Source organism: Falco punctatus (genome assembly GCF_963210335.1).
Source record: "Falco punctatus genome assembly, chromosome: Z".
NCBI lineage: Eukaryota > Metazoa > Chordata > Aves > Falconiformes > Falconidae > Falco > Falco punctatus.
Window position 1 is genome coordinate 31006563 of NC_137586.1, and position 22372 is coordinate 31028934.

General features: G+C 41.6%; 1 protein-coding gene and 1 long non-coding RNA gene across 7 annotated transcripts in view; one reads left to right on the forward strand and one right to left on the reverse strand.

Moving 5' to 3' along the window:
* Positions 1 to 288: 288 nt before the first annotated feature.
* On the reverse strand, positions 289 to 19017 carry LOC308056642. 2 transcript variants are annotated; one of them, XR_013924898.1, is made up of 3 exons: positions 8679 to 19017; positions 3425 to 8582; positions 289 to 3392 (listed from the first exon to the last, which is right to left on the reverse strand). It is a non-coding gene; the product is annotated as an uncharacterized lncRNA (long non-coding RNA). The 2 variants fall into 2 exon arrangements; XR_013924899.1 differs by having other exon boundaries at positions 3425 to 19017.
* A 166-nt stretch (positions 19018 to 19183) lies between these two features.
* The window catches only part of RIC1 (RIC1 homolog, RAB6A GEF complex partner 1), a 53383-nt gene continuing 50194 nt past the window's right edge, over positions 19184 to 22372 (forward strand). For 2 of the 5 annotated variants that reach the window (XM_080372264.1, XM_080372265.1), the window contains exon 1: positions 19184 to 20021. In XM_080372264.1, coding sequence (XP_080228390.1) covers positions 19881 to 20021 — 141 coding nt within the window. In that variant the 5' untranslated portion in view covers positions 19184 to 19880. The remainder of the gene's footprint in view (positions 20022 to 22372) is intronic. The other 3 variants (XM_080372266.1, XM_080372267.1, XM_080372268.1) reach the window with 2 other exon arrangements.

Below are 22372 nucleotides of genomic sequence, written 5' to 3' on the forward strand. Positions count from 1 at the left end.
TCAGGTGGAGACATCATTACGTGCTCCTATCTTATTTCCAAACTTCCCAGCACATTAAACTGGAAATTACCACAAGCACCCACCAGCATGGCAACATATGGAAGGCGTTTCACATCAAAAAAGCAATAAAAGGTTGAAGTTAAATCAAAGGACAGACAAAAAAAGATTTCTTAAGAGAAATTTGGAAGCAGAAGTGAAAAGGAAGCTCAGAAGATTTCTCCAGTGACTGTTTTTAAACAGTAATTATAACTTTTCTCAAAGGAAAAGATGAATCTTTTCCATGCCAGGCACTTATCTGTCTTATTTCCTATTACTGGAACATCTAAAAATGCCTCATTCAACTCTGAACACACTGTGCACTGGGCATAGCTTCTACAGTGCCAGTTTTGAAAAAATGCCCAACAGGAACCTACTCTGCGTCTTAGTCATCAGATAGTGAAGCAAGGGCACTGGGTAGAATCTGTCACGTTATTTTCAAAAAGCGCTGGCTCTGGTCAGCTGTGTTTTCTCTTGAGATGTAACAAGATTGAAGAAAGGTGTTCACATGGAAACTACTTTTGTCATTGTCTTGCTCTTCGAAGACTGCTATCTGTTTCACAAAAAATATTGTATCAATTATGTTAAGGTTTTCTTCATAGCACTTGCTCTGGATTTAGATGGGAGCTGCTTCTCCAGGGTCACGTTGCACAAAGTGCAACTTCGGCACAAAGTGGACCTACAGTGCTGCTACAAGCCCAGAAGGACAAGATGCACCCCCCCGTCTATTTTACCAGGATAGCTGATTTTGAATAGTCGGGCTGCTGTTGATTTACCTGTAGAAGAGAAAACCGAATGTCTCTCTCTGTCATCACTTCAATTATCCATGTGTTGTACCTTTAAATACTCATTTGAGGCTATAGGATTTAGTTGAGACAAATCCCTGCTAGGATTGTAATGTCCTTGCTGATATGGCAAATCAGGTAGATGTCAGAGAATCAGAGGCAGCTTCTTGAAGCACTTGTGTAGCTTCAGATGCAATAGCAGCTTAGGGACTGCCCTGGCTTGCACCACCTAGCAACACTTAAGGGTGAGTACATAAGGTCAAGCAATTTCTCCCCGTGCCAGATTTGTATTCTGCTGGGAACTATGAGCCCCTTCTGTCAGCCACAGTGAAAAATCTAACCCAGTGTATTCCTGGAAGGACTTAATTTTGCATTTTTCTATTTCTTTTTTCCTTGTAATGATAAAATGGAAGTAATTCACACTGAATTTATGTGGATGAACAGTGTGGATATGCTAACACCACAGCCTTTGAAATTAGATTATGGTGATTATCATTGTACCTTACTGAAACGAAAGTCATCCTGACATCATCTTACGCCGCTGAGCAAATGTTGCCTGGGTTTGGGCGGGGAAGAACAGGTGTGGGCAGCACTTGGTGCCCGTTTTACAGGCATAGCAAACACTGTCCTGCTTCCCTATTCATGGTCTGTATACTGCTAGGTTTCACCCAGTATCCCTAGGCAGAGGCAGCCCAGCTTTGCGCAGTCCTATGCCCTACCCACCCCGTTTCACATGAAAGGAGCAATAGCACTATTTGCTGTGATAACCGTAAGAACATCCAGAAATGTATCCTTGGTTTACAGGTTTCTGTATTTTTACCAGCTCTTACTGGGTACTTCAGAACTGCAATAAAAGCTAATCAGGATGGTTGTCACATTTTAGTTTGTGAAACTTAGCTTGTCAGCAGCTTGGCCAGCCTATATGTGTCTATGAATTCATGCATGAGTTGTTTTTCACTGTAAACCATGGAGCATATGATACAGGTGTGATACGATGAGTCTCTGTTCTTCCTGCTTCAGCTACTGTTTTACATGTGGGTATCCTGAAACAGCTGAAAAGTTTTCAGATACAGATAAACTGTCTGCAAACTGTTTGGCTTTTTTTTTTTTAATAATTTTGAAGTTTACAGTAAGTCAAGACCTGATATTATTAGACCATAAAATATTAGATATGTTTAGATGTACTATAAAGTTTATTTTGTAGGGACTGACTAATACTTACACTCTCAACTGTCATTTCGGAGTGGCATAGTGGACACCTTGCATAGGAAGCCTCCATTATCTTTTCTAATATGTACCTCCCCTATTCATCTGCATAAGTTTGCCCCAGCTGGGAGACTGTCATAAGCAATAGCATGTGTCTGTATTGTGTAAATGTACAGATTCAGTGAACATTGATGGAATGTTTGTATGAAAATCTGTGCAAAGAATCTACTCGCTGGTTTATAGTCATCAAAAACACAGGCTACTGAATATTGAGGAAGACCATTTTTCACAATGCGGGTATAAAAAAATAGTTTCTAAGCATTTAATTCTCGTCTGATTAAGGAACACTACTTTTGCAGTCCCCTGACCTCCTTTACTGTGAGTTATTTGCCATTTTAGCACAGGAGCAATGGGCAAATTAGGGGATTCCTCACCTCTGCTAATGAGGATAGATTTTAAGGGCTTGCAGTAGGTTTCTCTGAGGTTTTCTACTTGTAGCAACATTTTTAGTATCTGTGACTTGCAGATACTTGCAGATACTCTGCAGAACTGCAGAGCTTGCACTGTGATTAGGATCACAGAGAGTAAGATTATGTCTGTTTTGTATCACATTCACTTTCATACCAGCAACAGCCTAAATCCACTCCACTTACTTGATTTCCATTAGCACAGACCTGTCTGAAAGCAACAGTAAACATCAGGTAAGTTAATAGCTTTGGAAAAAGACTGAAGTGGAAGAAGGATTTCTAATGGCTAGTTGAAACTTAAGTCTTACAACACTTACATCTGCATAGCAGAAAACTGTCAGCTGATTCTGACCATGTGCTTACTGGGAGCAGTTGGAAATGCTTTTTTAGAGGTCTGGATTGCTAATGAACAAAATCCTGCCTTTCTTAAGAAATGGTGCAGTCATCTTTTCTTACAGACTTTCTTTCTTTGCCTGACAAAAACATGCTGCTTGTCACCAAAACTGGTATCTTCCTACTTCACAAAACAGCAAAGGAGAAAGATTTTACAAACCATCTCTACACTGTGAAGAATCAACATTACTGAAACAGATCTAACTTCAAAATTGGCTTTTCTTTCTGTGGGGGTGGGGATCAACTAAGTGACCCTTCTAACCCTAAGTGACCTTTGATTGTAAATTTATTGTTCAAATTAGCTTCCCTGTCCTTTGTAATTGTCTGATGAAAGTATAGCCCCAGCTCAATGACTGGCATCCGGTTTGACAAGGCATCCTCAGCATCTTGTCAAGTGTGCCCTGAAATACTGTTTTATAGACAGCGCACTGCAGTATTTCACTCAACTCCCATACACAGCCGTACGGTAAAAAGTAGCTGACACAGGTAAGTGCCCCTTACTTACCTGTGAGTAAGTAAGGCTGAGAGTACAAACACTGTTAAAAGCTGACTTGAAAGAAACATTAATTGATTCCAGTGTATTTACTTTTGGCTTTTATGTTTACTGACCTTTTTCTGCAGCTGAGGTTTGTTTACTCACAACCCTCCTTCCTTAATGGGCTTTTCCAAGTGAGAAGTGAAATGTCTTTCATGCAGTCTGTGTTAGAAACCACTTTACATAAGGAAATAAAACATGCAGCAGAAATTTGAAGAGTGGGTTTAAGTGCATTCCTTACACACGTGTTTTTTAAGTAGTGGGCCAAGATGAGTCTCAGCTGGTGACAACAAGGCTTTCTGCGATGAGGTGGGGAATCTAGCTAGTCAGAAATGTAGGATTCTAATTGTAATTAGATTTTTTTTTTTGTAATTGTAAGAAGATTGCTGTGCTACTGGATGGCTGCATTTGTGTATGAAATCACATTTTTTAGGAAAGATGATGAACACACTCTTCCCATATCTAAAACTGATAACTGTCAGTCTTAACAATGCTCCAGCTTTGCAACAGCTATGCCAAAAAAACAAGTTGACCAATGGTGAAATAACTTTTTCTACCTAGTATTCATGGAGCATTAAAGTAAAGCCTGGCAGAACAAAGAAGCCAGATAGTGGTAAAGAGTCACATAAACCTGAGAATGTCACTGAGAAAGGAGAAGCTTTCGGTGGGAAAAGGGAACAGGAGATGGCCAACAATTTACGTTTCAAGAGGGACACAGAATTTTTGTGAGAACAGTAAAGTCAGAGGAAACACTGCCATTTCAAAGAATTTCCTGGTTCATATAAGAAGCCAAGAACTATTGAGGGATTCTTCTGTACACCTCCAAAATATTGCAGCCCTAGTCCATGGAGCTGTCTCAGACCAGTGAGATAACTGAAGCAGCAAGACAGCTGTAAACTCATAGAGCAAAAGCAATGTATCTAGACCTCCACGCAGTCTTTGATTTTCTGTATGTTTGCCACGCACACACTTCGTGCTCCTAAAAAGCTGTGAAGTAACAAGTAAACCACAGAGTGTAGACCCTGCTGAGGTATTGGGGAAGATGTCAGGGATAGAGTCTGCTTCTGGACTGTCTAAATGCTCAAAGCCAGGAGCAGAAGTTGATTTAGCAATCTCAGAGATGGAGAATTCCCAGCTGAGAAGCCTGTTTACATGAGAGTCTAAATTTCAGAGCCAGATGAAGATTAGTATATGCTGCCAATGGGAATTATTTCCACCTTCCCATACATTCTGCTGTTGACATAGGTTTCACAGTTCAACATCAGAAGAGACCACTGGATCAGTTATTTTAATTGCCCCTATATTACAGTTTATGAAGGATTGCTTGGGTTCTTTATAACAAGCCTCAAACTACACCTCTATGAAGCTGTTCAGTTTTCCAAAACTGAAAATGTGTGTAACAATTGCCGCAAGAGAACAGAAGATCAGAGCCCCAGTTGCCTCCACTAGGAGGAAGCTGTTCAGGTCAGGCATTCTCAGGATTTCCACAATGCTGGGTTGTACAATTGTACCCTACATGGGAGAGAGGAAGGTAGAAAAAGCCCAAAGGAGTGAAAAATTTTCTTGCATCAATCAAGACAGTCTTGAACAAGACATATTCTGGGAATTATTTCAGGGCATGAGCCAACTGTGCTCTCAGTTAGTCACTGCTCACCTTGCCCAGTCTCTGATGCTTCAGAAAAGGATGCTGTTATGCTGGAAGCCAAACTGTGCACTGGGATAACTTAATGTTACTGGTGCTTCCAGGTGACTGGCTACAGTCTGAAACACAGAGATTTAGTTGTGCATCTTGCCTGACAGGACTGCCAATGGGCAGAAGCTGAAAGGTTCTTGACTGAAATAGAGAAATCTATAAAGAACTGTAGGAAGTGATTAGCACAATTAACTAGACAGATAGGCTCACAGTCCCTGTGCTGGATCTTGATATAAGTCATGCAACCTTTGTTGATCTGCATATTTTCAGCTTTATTCTTTACCTGATCTGCCTCAGGTACCCGGTCAATTACAGCAGCGCGACTGCGTATATAACATAGCTCCAGTTCTGGGCTACATGTATGATTTGCTCCTTCATCTGTTATCTCAAAACAAGATCATAATTGAGATAATTAAGCTTCCTGTTTCTAAGCCTGCATAGTTGCCCTTTTTGTCATTGCCCTTTGCAGTATTTGAGTACTCCTTGGGGTTTCCCTGCCTGCCTGAGGGGGAAGACAGGATTGCTGTTAAGAAATATATCTCATTTAGGCTATTGGAGGAGTAGCCCACCAGGATGGAAAGGAGTTGTTTTAAAAGTCAATAGTGGCATAGAAACAAAGGTATAAAGTGACTCTGTGCTAAATGCAGTGCAGAGATCAGGCTGCTTGAGAGTTTTAGGGTAGGGGGGCTCAGAAGAAGCTTTTGAGTGAAAGCAGTAGAGCAAAACCCAAACTTGTTTACAGCCAGAGCTCAATTGGTTTGTGGAAGGGATTGTGTGACTCAGGTCTTGTGACATCGGGGTCCTGGACATGGCCATCATGAGGCCTTCTCTAACTCTGTGCTCTTGTCTTAAAGACTACACAAACCCTTTTTACCACTTGCTGAGGTCTATACCTGTGAGGACACCAGCTCTCCTGGAGTTAGAACTTTTGAGACACTACTTCCCACCCAGTAAGTGTAGCCTGCATTAATTTTCCTTCATAACCTCCTTTAATAAACTAAAGCTGCAGCTATCTACTGCTGAGCTCCTACTCGGAGACTCTGTTTGCTTAGGCCTATCAACAAGGTCTGTTTTAATAAAAAAGTTTTGCCCTTGGTGTCTGACTGGACACTTGTTCAAACCTGCGTTTTTCCCAGGAGGACAAGAACATATGCAGTGCTTTGATATATATTGAAACCTTACTTGTCATGAGAAACAGCTCTCATCTTGCGATGCCATGAAGTAAATACTCTAGTAAAGGGGCCTGCTGCTGGTTTCGAAACCAGAAGCCTCATGGAAGGAATAAGGAACGAGGTAAACCATTCTTCAGTCCTGCACGGTGACTGCTGTGAGCTAGCCATTCCTGCATGCAGGTAGATGCTCAGGCTTGCTCCATGCCAGCCTTGCACTTCATAGCTGTCTGACAGCAGGAGCCCTCTCACAGAGCACAGCTACAAACCGGCTGCCCTGCCTGCTGCTCCAGTTTTGCAGGCATTGGCCACCTAATGTGTGTGCTCACAGGCACAAGACAGCTTGGTTTTTTGCAGAATTGGACTTTGTGCCATGAAGATACACTCCGTGAAGAGCAGCTACAAAAGCATTTGAAACAAATCGTGCTAGTCAGTGTGCAGGGGAAAACATGACACAACCTAGTTTAAACCTCTCCTTGTGACTATGAATGTCCTAGAAAGTCTCTTAAATTGTTAATTAAATCCAAAAAGCCACAGGGAGCTAAGATAAAGCTGGAATGATTTAGGGAATCTGGCTTGTATTTTCAGCCTAATTTTTTGAATTTTTCCACTTTGGTAGATTTAAGTTAAACTTTTCTTTTTACTAGTGTTTCAACAGGATATAGTGTATTTTAAAGATCCCCTTTTGTACATGAAAAGAGGGGTTCCTCCTCTGGCTTTTGGAAGATTGAGACAACAGGATAAGGTTGTACTTGTTTTCCTCTAAAATCTGGTAACTGGAGATCTCAGTGCTGCAAGCTGATTTATATAAGCAGATGTGACACATTTACAGAAGCCCACTGAAATACAGCAGACTACAGCAAATACACTTGAATGCAGGGAATTACTTACCTACTTTTATCAAGTGTCTGCAGGCCATACACCCCAGCACCACAGTACCGTGTTTATTTGAGTTTCTAATTTTGGCAAACAGTAGCTGTTAAAATCAGCAGCAAAATAGCTGACTATGTTCCTGAAAATGTAGGAGTAACTAGTTTGAAGACTCATGGCTGCTCTCAGAAGGAACAGGGTGGCCTATTTTGGCCCTGTTTTCTATCCTGTAGATGAGTTCACATAAGAAAACTCAGGATAGGGACTACTTTTTTCTACTGAATTTTGCTATTTGTCACCTGATCTATTTCGTAAGAAGCATGGAATTTCCTGAGAAAGGGATTTAATTAGCTAATTTCATGGTTCTGTAGGCTAGTGAAGTGTCAACACAGCATCTCCTATCTGAGAACCTCAAAGTGTTTTCCAAGTGTGTGTAAACACTATCATACTATTTTACTGATGAAGGTAAGCTTGTACCTTAGTCAATGCAGACTGAAAGACACAAAAGGAATAAAAGCCACATCTCTTGAGGTTTCACTACCATCCCCATAAAACTAGTTTTATTATCCTTGCAAAGCAATCTGTCAGCGGTTTGCTCCACAAGGGGCTACGAACCAGAAGCAGATGGCAACCTCAGCACCATGCTCTCCTCGGGCCACAGCCCAGCGGTGCCTAAGCAGGACCAGGGCTGGTGACAATCTCTCAACAACCTCTTTGTAGCCACGGTGATGGGTCAGGTCCCACATCTACGCAGTTACATGCAGCCAGCCAGGCCTGGAGACGGCAATCTACAGCACGGGCCCACAGTCCAGTCAGGAGAAGCAGTAAGTCAGGACAGTGGCAGACAGGGCTGGGCATGTACCTACAGCTCAGATCAGGCAAGACTGGGTATCTGGGCATGTGCTTGATGAGGGCTCCTGGGGCCGTGGACAGAGCGGCTGGCTGAGGCTGGCCAGGGCAGCTGAAGCCTGCTGTTGCATGTAGTCCCCTGGCAATGAGGAGCCTGTTGCTTTCTGTAAAACATCCTGTGTTCATTATTACTAGTTTTAATAGCAATTGTCTTTGTAGACAAGCAGGACATCTCCTGTGACTTCTATTCTTAGAGCAGCCACTTTGCAGTACCCACGCTCCTTCTGCTTTAACTGTTATATTTAACTACAGCCCTGCATGTTGTTATTTTTAAACGTTAAAGGGTTTTTTTGCAATAGGGAAGCACAGATGCATAGCGCTATTATATTCATACTCACATGTAACTGACTCTTAACAAAAATTAAGTCAGTTAACTTCCAGTTGCTCTTCATTGCACAGCAGCATGATTTTTTCTCTTGGGAAAGCAGGAAAAGTCTGAGTTGCAAGCACAGATTTGGAAAACTCTGAGCAGAAATACAGCCAACTTCATCCCTGTACCCACGCAAATGGATTCTATCCCTGAAAATACAAAAGCGATCAAGAAACAAAAGTTGTCCCACAGTCTCTATAGTTAAGCTCTGCTGAGCTGACCACAATGCTGCTAACAGATCTTACCTCAAGTTAGGTGGATTGGTTACATGCTTTAGTGACCTATTCACTTCTCTTTTTCAAAACAAACTTGGTTAAATCTAATATCGAGATGCCATCTCAGGACTGCTTCCGACAGCTGCACAGCGTGACTTTGCAACTTCACTACTTCTCACAATGCAGCAGACTTATAAACAAGATATCATAGTAAGATCCCATTATTTACAGAAAAAAACAATCTGGCAAAATGCAAGAACAAAGAAAGTGCTATTAAAAAAAGACAATGACAGATGGTAACTGTGATACTTCCCCCCACTCCAAAACAAGGAATAGGCTGCAAAAATTTGAAGCATGTTTTACTAAGCAGCCCTGAAGATGTGAAAAGAAAATAGTTTCATAGCTAAGCAAATTGTGTTGCTGTTCAGTTATTTAACCCCTGTCCTGGCTGTTGGGCACATAAACCTGCCATCCTGTGCATCTCAAACAGCAACAGGATTTTGATGGGGGTCTCTAATCAGGAATGTGTCAGAAAATTAGTAAAGCTTTCTTTGTATGCTAGACTAATAGTTTTCAGTCCTATTTTCTGTCTGGTTCCTCTCCTCTCCCCCTGCCCTCCTTGGCATATTTCATATTTCTCTTGAGTGGTATGTGCCAACAGCCACAGAAAAAGCAAATATAAAATGACAACACATTTATTAACATTTTTACCTACATAACCAACATCAGCTGAGTCAGAGTACCACCTGTCTGTCTGATGTCTGCAATTATTCCTTTTTTGCTAGTAAGTCTCTAAAGGCTTTATTTTACAAATAAAGATCTGAACATTTTACACTATTTGACTAAGGTGCCATTTCAAGTCAAGACTGTATAAATACAATCAAACAAGCTGTCGAATGCCTAAGCATTATGCTCTGTCCAGGGACATGGGTGTGTGTGAGGGCTGTTTCTGAATCCCATGAAAACAACAGCTGCAGTTGCTTCTTGCAGGAAGCATTGAGTGAAAACAACAATACTGAGAAACGTTTTTCTTTCTTCTTCTTCTTTCTTCTTCTTTTTTTAAAAAAATATTTGCTGTGTGCTAGTAGCATGTATGCATTTTTTAAGAGACTTGGAATCTGGCTCTAGTGTTCCTACAGTTTTAATGACACCTAGCCTAACAGTGGTACCTTCCATTGCTATTGACATGAGGAAGGCTTGTATTTTGCCTGTCATTTACATATTGAAACAATAAATTTCTAACTGGTTCTACCTGTTTCATCAATAATGAAATTATGATGTTCTAGTCTTGGTGAAAAATCCTGTATTTCTGCACCTCTTGTATTCTTCTACTGCAGAAGCTCAAGTTTTCAGCCCCTTAATTTAGATTTTCATGACACATTTGGAAACTTCTCTTCAAACCTTTGCAGCTACATTTGCAACACAGCACAGATTCCTGCCTGTATCATGGGAATTTTATTTTGCTGTCTCAGCAAGGGGTATATTATTTGAAATCCAGTTCTTAGTGGGAGTATGAAGGAAAGAGGGATGAAATGTCAATATTTCAAGGACTATTACAAAACTTCAGGAAGAGGATCACAAGACTGAAGTCTCACAAGGCCAAGAATGTCACATGAGTCAAGACAGCATGTGCACATGAACAAGTATGTGTTTTAAAACTAGCTCTTCTCCAGGTTTTGCTGCGCAATGGCATATCTGGTTTTACCGCGTATATGATAGAGATACCTCCTGAGGGGTGCAGAGGTCTTGCAAGTCCCTTTATGTTCAAAAGAAGCTGCAAAACCAGCTGTTTCACAGACTAGATCTATACACTTCATTTTTCTACTGACTTCAGTTATGCATGTCCTGTGCTTCTGTGCAAGCCTCGCAAGCTGGTGACTTTTTCCAGCTAAAAAGCAAAGGTTTCAACAGCAGTTTTGCCTGTGTGCCCTCCCATAAGCTCTCACATGTCCTATCAGAGGAATTAAACAGAAAACAAAATTTTGCAATTCTATCCACTAAAAATTAATTTGTAATTGGCAAGTCACTAAGGTTCCTTTTTATGTCAACAGAGATTAATTAGAATTCTATATACATGGTTTCTGGACAACATGGATACTCCGTCAAAGAACACAAACATGGGAATTTGAAATGTGCTGCCTGAGTACAAGCTGAAGGAGAACCATTGGACAGGTGATGAAGCATTAGAGTTTTGCCTCATTTAATGTTGGGGACAGCTCACAGACTATTATGCATCCCACACTGAGGTGACACAGAAATGACAGTGATTTTCGTTCTGGGCATTATGATTGTTATGCTTTATGAAATCTTCTTCATTCTCTTCAAGCAAGAATAGATTGTTCCTTGATCTGGCTGATCCACTGATTTTGGAAAAAAATCGTAAAACGGAGAAAAAACATGTGTCTGCAGTGTAACAGCCTACTCAAGAAGTGGACCCACTGACTTCAGTACCTACCCAAAGGCAAGCTTCATTGGATACTCCCTAGGTCTTATAATGGAAGGGACAGTGAACAGCAGGTCCTTACTTACACCACTAGGTTTGATAGATTTTGTAATGTTTCCCCCTCTTCCCTTCCTTCTGTGAATCCTACGTAAACACAAACCACACTTATATAAGCACAGGCATACAGGTGGCTGGATCAGGTATCTCCTCGCTGGCTGATCAGTCTTGAAGGTCAACAGTGAAACATACGCATGTCCCCACTCACATATCTTACATGTACATTCAGATTTGCAGTTGTTTTCAGGTCACGTACAATAATTTTCCACATCCTGTGTACCGAGTTTAACGCTGGGTCAGATCCTAGACAGCATCCTGCAGTCCTGAGGCCTTTGATCATTCTTGGTGCCCTTGGTGCCCTTTTTGACGTGAAAGGGTGAGAACAACCAACAGTGTTAAAGTCACAAGAATACCTTGAACTTAAACACTGATAAAATAATGTTCTCATTACTATCAGTAAGGTAACACTGAGCTAGCATTTGTTAGGGAAAAACATCAATGATTAAAAAAGTGTTGAAGAGTTTATAATGTAGTGCTGATTTAGGAGTGCATTAAAACCATGCTTCAGTAATTTTCAATTTGTGCATAAAAACCTCATCTTTACAGTAGGACGCACTGAAAGGACTATGGTGTTTAACGTATTTAAGTACACTGAAGCCAATGTGAGTCACGAAGGCACTTAGAACACATATTTGCTAAAGTAGAGCCTTCTCACTAAACATTTTGCACCATCTGTCGTCTATCAGGCATGTGCATTTTCAGTCACAGAGATTATTTCAATATATTTGGGGTTGGCCAGCAGTTTTTGTTAACCTACATAAGTGAAACAGAAAAATCACTCTTAATATGGTAGTATTCTTAATAAAACCTAGCAATTAATAAGACTGTAAATACACCAGTCACTCTGAGACCTGCATTTCCTAGGATTGTTTAACAATTGGTGCTATGTTTCATCATATGATTCCGAAAAGTTAAGTCATGGCAACACTTTTGCCTGAGTATGTCCTTATTTTGCATTAATTGTCCTTTATTTACTACAAGTATTAAGCCAAGTCATAAAGCACTATTCAAGCTGGAAAACTGGCATTCAATGATACGTAACATGCTTACCAAAACAAGTAGCTTACTGCTATATGACTGCTGAAGCGTAGCCTAAAACCAGAAGTTCATAACAGCACTTGCCCTTTTGCTGTTTTGATGCCAATTTACACCCTCCGGAGAACAAGCTCTATAGCGCCACACAGTGTTTATTTACGAATGTCGAACCTCTAAACAGCCCACAGGATAGTTAAGCCGTATTTCTAAATGTGGATAAAGTCAACCAACTCTCAATAATTTTTCTATTGTATTCTTGTTTAATGGGTGTATTTTGCTGATAGGTTATTTAATATCTGTGGGGTCCATCTAAGAACATAACTGACAGCACTCACACTTTTTTTGTGCGTGTATATTACCAGCGCGTCCTGACATTGCGCCTTTTGCCCCTTCAGATCTTCAGCTGAAGAAAACACAAGCTTCTGCTTGGCAGACAGGTCTCCTTACATAACTTAGACATAGCAGTTTGGTGAGGTATATACTATCAGGAATGTTTTAACAACAAAGGCTTCCTAGACACCACACAGAGTCCCTGTACAGTTTCAGACCATAAGTCAGAATATGGTTGTCCTCACTGCTCTGACCCTCCTGATTGGAAACTGTATTTTTTTTGATGTGCAGACGTTAAGCATGAAGAAAAGCAATTTACTTGTAAATACGGTAATGAAAAGGCTCTATTTGAGGGTTTTTTTTTGCATTGAATGGGTTACCATTTAATCAATGATGATTTGGGATGAGCAATCAGTTTTCATGTAATTTACCAAGAGATAAATGACTTTCGAGTTTTGTCTTGCAACTGGAAGATACTTTAAGGTGCAACAGATAGGTCACTAACAAATTGGGAAAAAAAGCAGAGTTCAAAAATAATTTCTTTTACATTTGACTTCAACAGGAAACAGCTCAAAATATGATGCCTTCTCTGACAGTGACAATTTCAGTCGTACTTGCAGCTGTATCTTAGGGATGTTGTAATGGCTCTACCTCAGTATCAACTTGGCCCTTATAAAAAAGCTGGGGTTTTTTTTCAGTGTAGTCAGTGATCACAAAGAACTTGAACTGATCATTTGTTCTTTCAGACACAGCCACATTAGTATAGTCAGAGAGAGATGAGCTGCTAAGGGGAAGAGGAATGGAAACCAGAATTCTTGCTGCACACGACGCTGTATGGTTGTGACATACAAACTGATGGGAAACCAGGCTCTTGAAACAAGCAAGTAATTTGTTTGCATAATGCTTCACAGATGTTCACTTACAGTACTTCATGTTTGTTTCCACACAGCTGGGAATAAAATTCCAACATTCAAAGAATGCTCTGCTAGGAAAATATTTAATAAGAACTAGCTCAACCACTGTACATATGTAATCAAAATAGAGTGGAGTTGCTACAGCTCTCTTTGCCTACCAAATAAAAGCCTATAAAGGGCACTGCTAATGCTACAGGTACCTTAATGCTGCAGATGATGTTCAACAGCCTACCAGATGAGACTCCTGCCTCCAACATGTATGTTCTCCTTTACTGTACATCTTCAAACTGAAAACACTCTTCAAATTTAACAGTGGAGTCAAAGTGTGATCTATTACAGATAATACTGTATCCACAACACTTGTGTTATGGATAACATGCATCAATATAATATGTATAGCAATATAATTCAAGTGCACATTTGCGAGTTTCAGATGATGCAATACAGCAAATGTTTGCGAAATTCCACAAACCCCTAGAATAACCAATAATTTAAATATATAACATAAGACAGGTCCATGTCACCCTATCTACCAATGCTTCTATATGTAAGAGCTCCTATCTCTCCAACTGTTTTGCTTGCACTTCTCATATCTATGCAACACACTGTAACCGTACTGTGTACCCTGCACTTCAGGAAGAGGTGCTACCTGGTAAAAACATGCAGCCACCATCCCACAAAAGTTTAATTCATTTCTTTCCATACACGGCAGCTTGCATGGTTCTTTGGCCAGTTTGTTTACAGTGAAAAAAAAATGTTTTTCCAGCACTGGTTTATATTGAAAATCATGTTAGGAAATGCATACCAGAGTCATTTAGCTCCTTCTACTAACAGTTTCAAGGAATGCAATTCTCTAGACATATTCAGAAACGGCAATGGCTTTTGGCAAAAGTAATTGTGTGCATAAAGTAAATACTTCAGTGGTAGACTCATGAAACTAAGCGCGTATTTTGTCAGTCACTGAAACCCACATAAAGTCTGAAAGAAGACAATGTATTTCTAAGGATATTTTCACTGACATAGAAGAATGTTTTAAAAAATAACCCCTTACTGAATTTATAGCAGTTATGAAAACCAAACTGAAGTTTGTTTCTATATAGATTTTATTCCAAAGAACCCAAATCTTCTGCAAAGTTGTGGTAGGTATGTTAAATCTGATAGCCCATGGTTTTGGCACATATATTTATTGATGCTGACAATGATTAATCCATTAAGTTATATGGATTGCTTTCAGAACTTTCAAATCTTTTTCTGCCTTCATATTTGGCTTTATACATTGTGTACAGCTGTTAATGTATGGGTAAGTGCTCTGCTCTGATTTCCCTTTCTATTTTCTCAGAGACAAGTAAACATAAGAAAGTGTTTGGGCCCAAATTTATTTGATTTCTAACTGAACCACAGCGATGACTTTATTGTAGTATTTGTATCCACATGTATTTCTGCTCCAAAATTCACTAGCAAATCTACTAATTCACTTGCAAATTTCAGGTTTGGGTTCTTGACTGCTTGGTGAAAGCCATCTCTGAACAATATATGTGTTTCCAAAATCCAGAATAAAAGTATGCTCGTTTGGTTCGTCCACTGAAAAAAAATCCAGAAATATTATCGCAAAATTCCATTGCAAAACTCAGGAAACTGAGTTCTAATCCTACTGGTTTGTACTGCTCGTTAGTTACATAAACTGTCCAGTGAGAAACTGAAACAGTACTCTCTGACTTGTGTGAAATGACATACCACTATGAAACAGATGGAGTGTATTTACAGGTAATTAGGGAATAATCTGAAACAAATTATTATTAATTGCATAAGCTTACAAATAATCAAATGGTAAAAAATGTTTCCAAATGATTTTGTGACCATTTGTGAATAATTGATGGCTAGAAAAAACAGCTGGAATGTATTCAATTAATTTTACTACTTGCACTTTCTTTGCTCACAATTACTTTTTATTCTATGTAACCATAGCTGGGTATAAAAATAAACAATATTGACAGAAAGTGAGCATAAATATGATGATTAATCCAAAACCCCTGTCCTGGTCTATTCCAGAATGATTGTTTTATATGGTAAAATGATGGAGTCTACCTATCGTAAATAAATTTTGTCCCAGTATTTCAGGTCACATACTGTATTTAAGCACAGTTTGATGACTTTGATTTTGCAGTAACAACAGAATAAACAGACCTTCCCCTTCCAACAGACTCTTCAAAGGAATACTCCTTCCATCTCTATTGGATGAGTTCAGAAAATGTCTGCAATAATCAGAGTGACTTTTCTCTATACTTTATTAAAACTCACAGCTTTGCAGCTGACTAGCCTTACCATTTAATCCACTGTGGGTTTTTTTTTTTCTGTTCCTTTTAAAATATGTATGATTCTCCTGTGGTGTTATAGAAAATAACTTCCCTTTTACTTTTTTTTTAAAATTTTTGATCTTAATGTTTTGGTATTTCTTTAGATTTCATCTTTAAGGATGGTAACAACCATTATAATTCACCCTCTGAAATGAGCTCTGTGGATGGTCTGTAGGAAAATTAGTTGAATACTTGCCCTGCCTTGTTCTGTTTATATGGAACTGTTGTCAGTGAAAAAGCCCATTTTGGTGGGTCAAAGGATGACTAATAAAACAGGCAGTTTAAATGAAGGCTAATCTATGGCAATCTTCACAGGTCAGCAGCAGAAATCTACAAAGTAAAGGACTCGTTTGTTCCATAACCAGTTTTAAGAAGTCAAGATGGCTCAGTTAAGATATTTTGACGTACATAACACAGGTGCTCATGTATAATCACAAGCTTTCTGTGGTTTATATGCCTTAATGCCTGCATCTGTAAACAGCATGGCAAAAACTTCCTGCCATTGACTATGACCATGCCTCACTGACAGTCTTTCTATAAGGTTTCTTAGCTTTGAGCTATATTGCTGGCGGTTATAATAGTGGGGGGAGGGCTAAGGTGTTTTTTTTACATTTCACATACATGGACTGACCCTTCATAATTATTCATGCAACAGCTCCAGATATAACATCAGGTGAGAGCTAGCTGCACAATCTAAATGACGGCTCATGGCAATAGCTGCAAATAAATGCCAGGAGTCTTAACCGTGGCAACTGTTCAGAATACCTACCCTTCTGCAACATCTTCATCCTGGATCTACTTCTGCCACCAGCAGTGCCCCCTCCTTCCTTTCACTAGCCTGCTAATACCAAGACTTATGTATCTAGGCTTATGATATTTTAATGTCCCTGGATGTTCCCACAGCTCTGCATGAGCTCTTCCTTTTCAGGACACAGCTGAGTGCAGCTTCCAAAACAACATGACTGTCACCGAGTAGGCAGCTGCAAGCAACTCCTATCTCAGACTAGGTGAACTTGATGACAACTGACAATTGGACCTCTGTGCATAAAGGGCTTTCACAGTTCTCTTGAGCTTTGTTATCATAGTCTTGCTGCTATATCCTGTAATTGCGCTTTGGTAGCCACTGCCAGAACTGTTCAAGAAACTCCGAGAGCTTGGTCTCCCGCATACACTTCATTTCTACACAACTTTTGTGTCCCAAGGCATTATGATTTATATTCCCATACTGCAATACTGAGAAATGTGCTCATGTTTTCAAGTACAAACAGCCTATGATTAAAGCCAAATTACCACTCTAGGCACCTAAATAAGTACTTGGATCAGCCCACAAAAACATACAAAAAATTACATAGTTCAGAACATATCCATATCATTGATGTGAGGATTTTGATAGTAACACCTTTAACAAAACACTGCACCATCTTATTTCTGATTTCAATTATGCGCCTCATGTCTCTCCACAGAGAAAGCAACAGTATCAGCAATACAAACACTGCAAAGACGTCAGCCTCTTTACTTTTTGCACAATGTACAGTTAGAACAAAATCCTACCATGTAATTGCTATTAACAGCAGAAGCTGCTCCCCTCATTAATGCTTCTCTCAGCACACAACCTGGCGTTGTTCTTCAGGAACAACATAAGCTGGAAGCATGTTTGCCTTTTATGTGTTAGGATGCTGTAGCATTAACTAAGTAAGCTACAAAGAAGTATGAAAGACATGCAAGACCCTTACTAATTGTTTCACGATTTTTCTTTGAGAAATTTCTTTGTACTTTCATCAACATGAAGCTGGCAAAAAGTAATTAATCCAGAATGATGATTCTAAAAGTCACATCTGTTCTTCAGGATGTACTTTGGGCTATTTATTTTATAATATAAGCAATAGAAGGGGATTTTATGAATGAGATGCTGCTACACTCCCAAATATTACTTCCATTTCCTAATTTAGAAGGCTAGCTATCAAAAAAACAGGCCAAAAAGGGTTCTGAGAAGAAACTATAGCAAGGAGGGTGTTAGTAGCAGAAGCACCGATTGCCATCCATTTGACAGCAAGGAATTTGATGGTAAGGCTGTGTCCAAATTGTCCACTTAAGTCTGGGGTACGAACTATCTTGGTGTTTTGCTCCTCTACTACATTTGTTTTTCAGGGTATATTATGGTTTTGTCTGGATTCTAGTATGTGCATCCTTGTAACTGACTTCTCTGCTTGTGATTGTGTTCATATGGAAGTATTTCAGCTGGAACATGGTATTTGTATGGTAACAACTTCCCAACAGGAAGATGTTCAGAGAGCTGGCCTTAGGTGTGCGGACACGCCATATTCTTTGAAGGGAACTGAGTAACTCGCCTGCAGCGAGACCAGTTTCAAGCCAGGTCTGGAGGAACTCCTTTAACAAGCAGTGCTGGGGGACTGCTTCTGTGAACGTTCCTGATTATTTCTACCAGTGGACATCTACCTTTTGTTCTCTTCTATCTCCTTTTATTTTCCAATTGCAGGAGAAGACTAACAAGCCTCATGCACTACATCTAAAGCTATAGCATTAGTTTCCACTTCAAATCCTTCATACTACATGTTCCTGCTCTCTCCTTAATGCGTGAATATTTGGCAATTTGGGCAACCATGAAAATAAGATTAAGAAATGAATAGGTCCTGCATGAAAAATAACCTAGGGATTTTTTTTTTAAAAGAATCAGACCCTCGATCCAACTCACCACTTGGGTGAAACGTCTGTGCCAGCACCTGGCAGAAGCCTGACGCCAAACCCACGACACTGCACTGCTCCCTGTGCCTGCCCTCATCCTGTCCCCAAACCAGCCTCAACGGCAACGCTCCTGTCGGCGGCTCACCGGTTCTCCTCACTCAGACCTGCCTTTGTCACCTACAGCTGCTATCCCTGGCACTTTGTCATGGAACCACCCCCGCACCTGCGAGCGCTGGGTGCCAAACGGATCTCCGCCACGCCGAGGCTCCGACCGCACCAAGCCCGAGCCACCCCGGGCTGAGGCTGGCCCGGGCACCGAGCCCCCACCGCCTGCCCGTTCGGCACCGGCCCCGCCGCCCCGCCCCCCGCGCATGCGCAGGCTGCCGCCAGCCCGGCCCCGCCCCCGGCCCCCCGGCCAAGCGGCGGGCGATGCTTTGCGCGCATGCGCAGAGCGCGCCTCCCCGTTCCTCCCCCCCCTCCCCGCTCCTCCCCCCCTCCCCGCTCCTCCCCCCCTCCCCCCGAATGCGCGTGCGCCCCCCGCCCAGTCCCTCCCCGCCTGCGCGCGCCTTTTCGCCCGGAACCTTGACACGGAGTCTCTTGGGCCCGGGAGACTCAGACGCCTCTGACGTCACTTCCGCGCGGCTCCACCGCCGGGGCCAATGGGCGCCTCCGCGCCCGGCCCCACCCCGCCCCCGCCCTCCCCCTTTCCTCCGCTGCGGGGCCGCCGTCGCGCTTGGGGCCGCGGCGTTCAGACGCCGTAGCGGGGGAGGAGGAAGATAAGGAGAAGGAGGAGGAAGGAGATGGCGGCGGGGGCCTCGGCGGTGACGACGGCAGCGATACGGAGAGCGGGCGGGCGAGGCACCCGCAGGAGGGAGGAGCCGCCGCTGCAGCCGCCGCAGCTCCCGCGGGCCCGCTCGGAGCAGTGACCGGCCGCCTCCCTCAGGCCGCGGCCCGCTCGGCACTCGCCCCGCCCCGGACTCGCCTCCACCTCTCCTCGGCGGCTGCGGCGCTCCCCGCCCCCACGCCCGCGCGAGAGCAACGGCGGAGGCGGCGGCTGGGGACACGGCCCGCGGCCCCCGGCCCCCGGCGGCGAGCAGGCCTTAGCCGTCCCCCGCCTGGGCACGGGCGGTGGCGGCGGTGGACTGAGGGGTCCCGTCGCTTTGCTGGTGATTATGCATGGTCGGCCTCGGGCCGGTGGTCAGAGCCCGTCGTCCGGAGGCCGTCGAGCGGGCAGCGAGCCCTCCTGCATCTCTCCTTCGGCTGATGTGCCTGCCGCCCCCGCCTAGGCTAGAGTAAGCCAAGAGCCCGCTTCTCGGGAAGAGGGAAATCTACAGCCATGTATTTTCTTAGCGGCTGGCCTAAGAGGTTGTTATGTCCTCTGGAGGTCCTGGAGCAACCTCTTCACATCCAGACGGATCCCCAGAGAGCTTTCTTCGCAGTGTTATCCCCATCTCAGCTAAGCATCTGGTACTGCAGAGTGAGTATCCATCTTTATGTTAGCCCTCAGGTTCTGCGCTCCCAGCTGAAAAGCCCTCTTATCTGTAAATTTTTTTCTCTTTTTCGTTCCTGTTCCAGAAAGGGTCGTAAAATTTGGGACTAAAACTTGCAGAATACTTCATTATTTGTAAATCGGAGTGGTGCAGTCTCCGTGGTTACTGATATCAGGGTAGTGTTAAAATATGTAAAGTCAACCTACCTGGAGTTAACACCTGTTATTCCTGAAAATGAAACTTTGAACCAACTTGTTTTTTACTTGACTTTAAGTAGCGCTCAAGCTTAATATGAGTGTTTGTAGTAATGCTTTTTTTTGCAAGTACTGTTAGTGTCTTCTACCTTGGTATTTATTGTATTTTATGTAAAAGAATGTATGAACGCAGGAGATACAAAACATTTTTTATAAAACACAGAACAGACTGTAACATTCTGTGTAATGGTATTACACACAAGTTGACAAACTCTTCTTTCTATGAAAAAGTTTATGAAAAGTTTTGCTGCCCTAACGAGAAGAATTGCCATGGCTTTTGCATGGAAATTGCTGCTTGAGCAACATCCGGTTTGAGACTGCCTGTATAATTAACATTAAATGCCTTCCTTTTAAATCGCGGTAACAAAAATGCTGTTTGTCAGTTTGATTTGGTGCGGTCAATGGAACAGCTGTGATATTGATTTTAAGTTCTGATGCTGGATCCTTTTAAATAATCGTAGATTAGACCCTAAATCTGTCTATAAATATTTCCAGTTCCAGATAATTTATAGAGTTCATCTCAGATTACAGGAGAAAACTTAAGCCAATTTTAGAAAGCTGATACTGGAAGGTCTCAAATGACAGTTAGCCTTAAAAGCTTGTTTTATGTTTTAACTTATGTTGAGATTTCATTGCTTTTCCTACTGTTGTGCTCTGCGTGGCTGTTCATTAGTTCCTGGGTGGGGTGCTGATACTGTTTTGGGGTTTTTTTAACCTGTGTGAGTATCCAACTAGGACATAACAGCCCAGCAGGTACGCTGTCTGTTCATCACGGGGCCTCTTGTTTTCCATAGTGTAGATAAAGTGTATGCTCTTCTAGCTTTTGCCAGTTGTTAAACCTATAGTTGTAGTCAGTCAACAGACCACAACTGCTGTTCTGTTCCAGAAAAATACATTTAAAAAGCCCCCAGGCTTGTAGGATGCTTCTCAAGATGTACCCTGTTGTCTAGAACGTAGTTTACTTTATGGTCTGTTTCTGAGGACAACATTCTTTAACTTACATGCTTGAACTTGTTTTGAAATGTTGAATGTTGTATAACTGGCTACAAACAGAGCAGTAAAAGAATTCACTCGATGCAGAAGAGTTGAGCAAACTTACAGATTGTTTCAGTTTTTTAAATACACTTTAATTCAGTATGTAATGGGTACTTTTGAGGAAAGTGCTGACTTTGCAAGGCTTCATCACTGGCTGATCTTAGACTAAAAAGTATGTTACAGTCTCACCACTGCTGTGGACATCCAGCCATTTAAGAGCATTTTTAAAGATAATCTCTTGCGTTATTTTCATGCATGTCGCAGGGGTTTGGGTGGTGGTGGTGGTTTATTTTGTTGTTTTTTGGATTGGGTTTTTGTTTGGTTTTGAAGGTGAAGCTTAAAATTGTATGCTGGACTTCTGTAAAACAAACTGAAATTATTGCATTCTAGAAACTATTTTCATTGTTGGAAGTATCTTCTTTGGAACAAGGCTAAGTTCTGGTCAGGCTAAACTAATGCAGTTTCTTGAAGTAGAAAAGCCTTCAGGCTAATGTTCTTGTTAAGAATTTTCTCAACTGTATATTTGAAAGGTTTCATGTAAGAATGAGGTGACGAGGCTGGTGAAGTTCTGTTTTGAATTTTTCAAGAGCAGGGAGCCCTTTGAAATACTTTCAGACGTGTGAATTTACATTCAGTACGTGTGTTTTTCAAGTAAGGTGGTAATGTTTAAAGTTCCTTTTCACCTACCGTGTCCTAAGAACTAATAGAACTAAGGAAACTTTATCCCAAAGTGTGGATGGTTTTCTGGTTTGAAACAATGTATGTATTAAGATAAAAGCTTGGGTAAATGATGTAGGTAAAACCAGAAGGAATTCTGTTAGTGGTTTTGAGCCAAGAAGTCCTTGACTATTTTACATGTTAGTTTGTACAGGGAGATTGGATTGTGGATAGAAAAGACCACTGATGAGTGGTGAATGTTTTTGATCGTGCACCAGTATTGGTGAAAGATTCTTGAGCATGTGCCTCCAAATGTGTACTTTTTTATGCATCATATGCATGTGCCACTTTACTAGTATGCATGTTGTCAAGCACACACAACATAGAGTAGA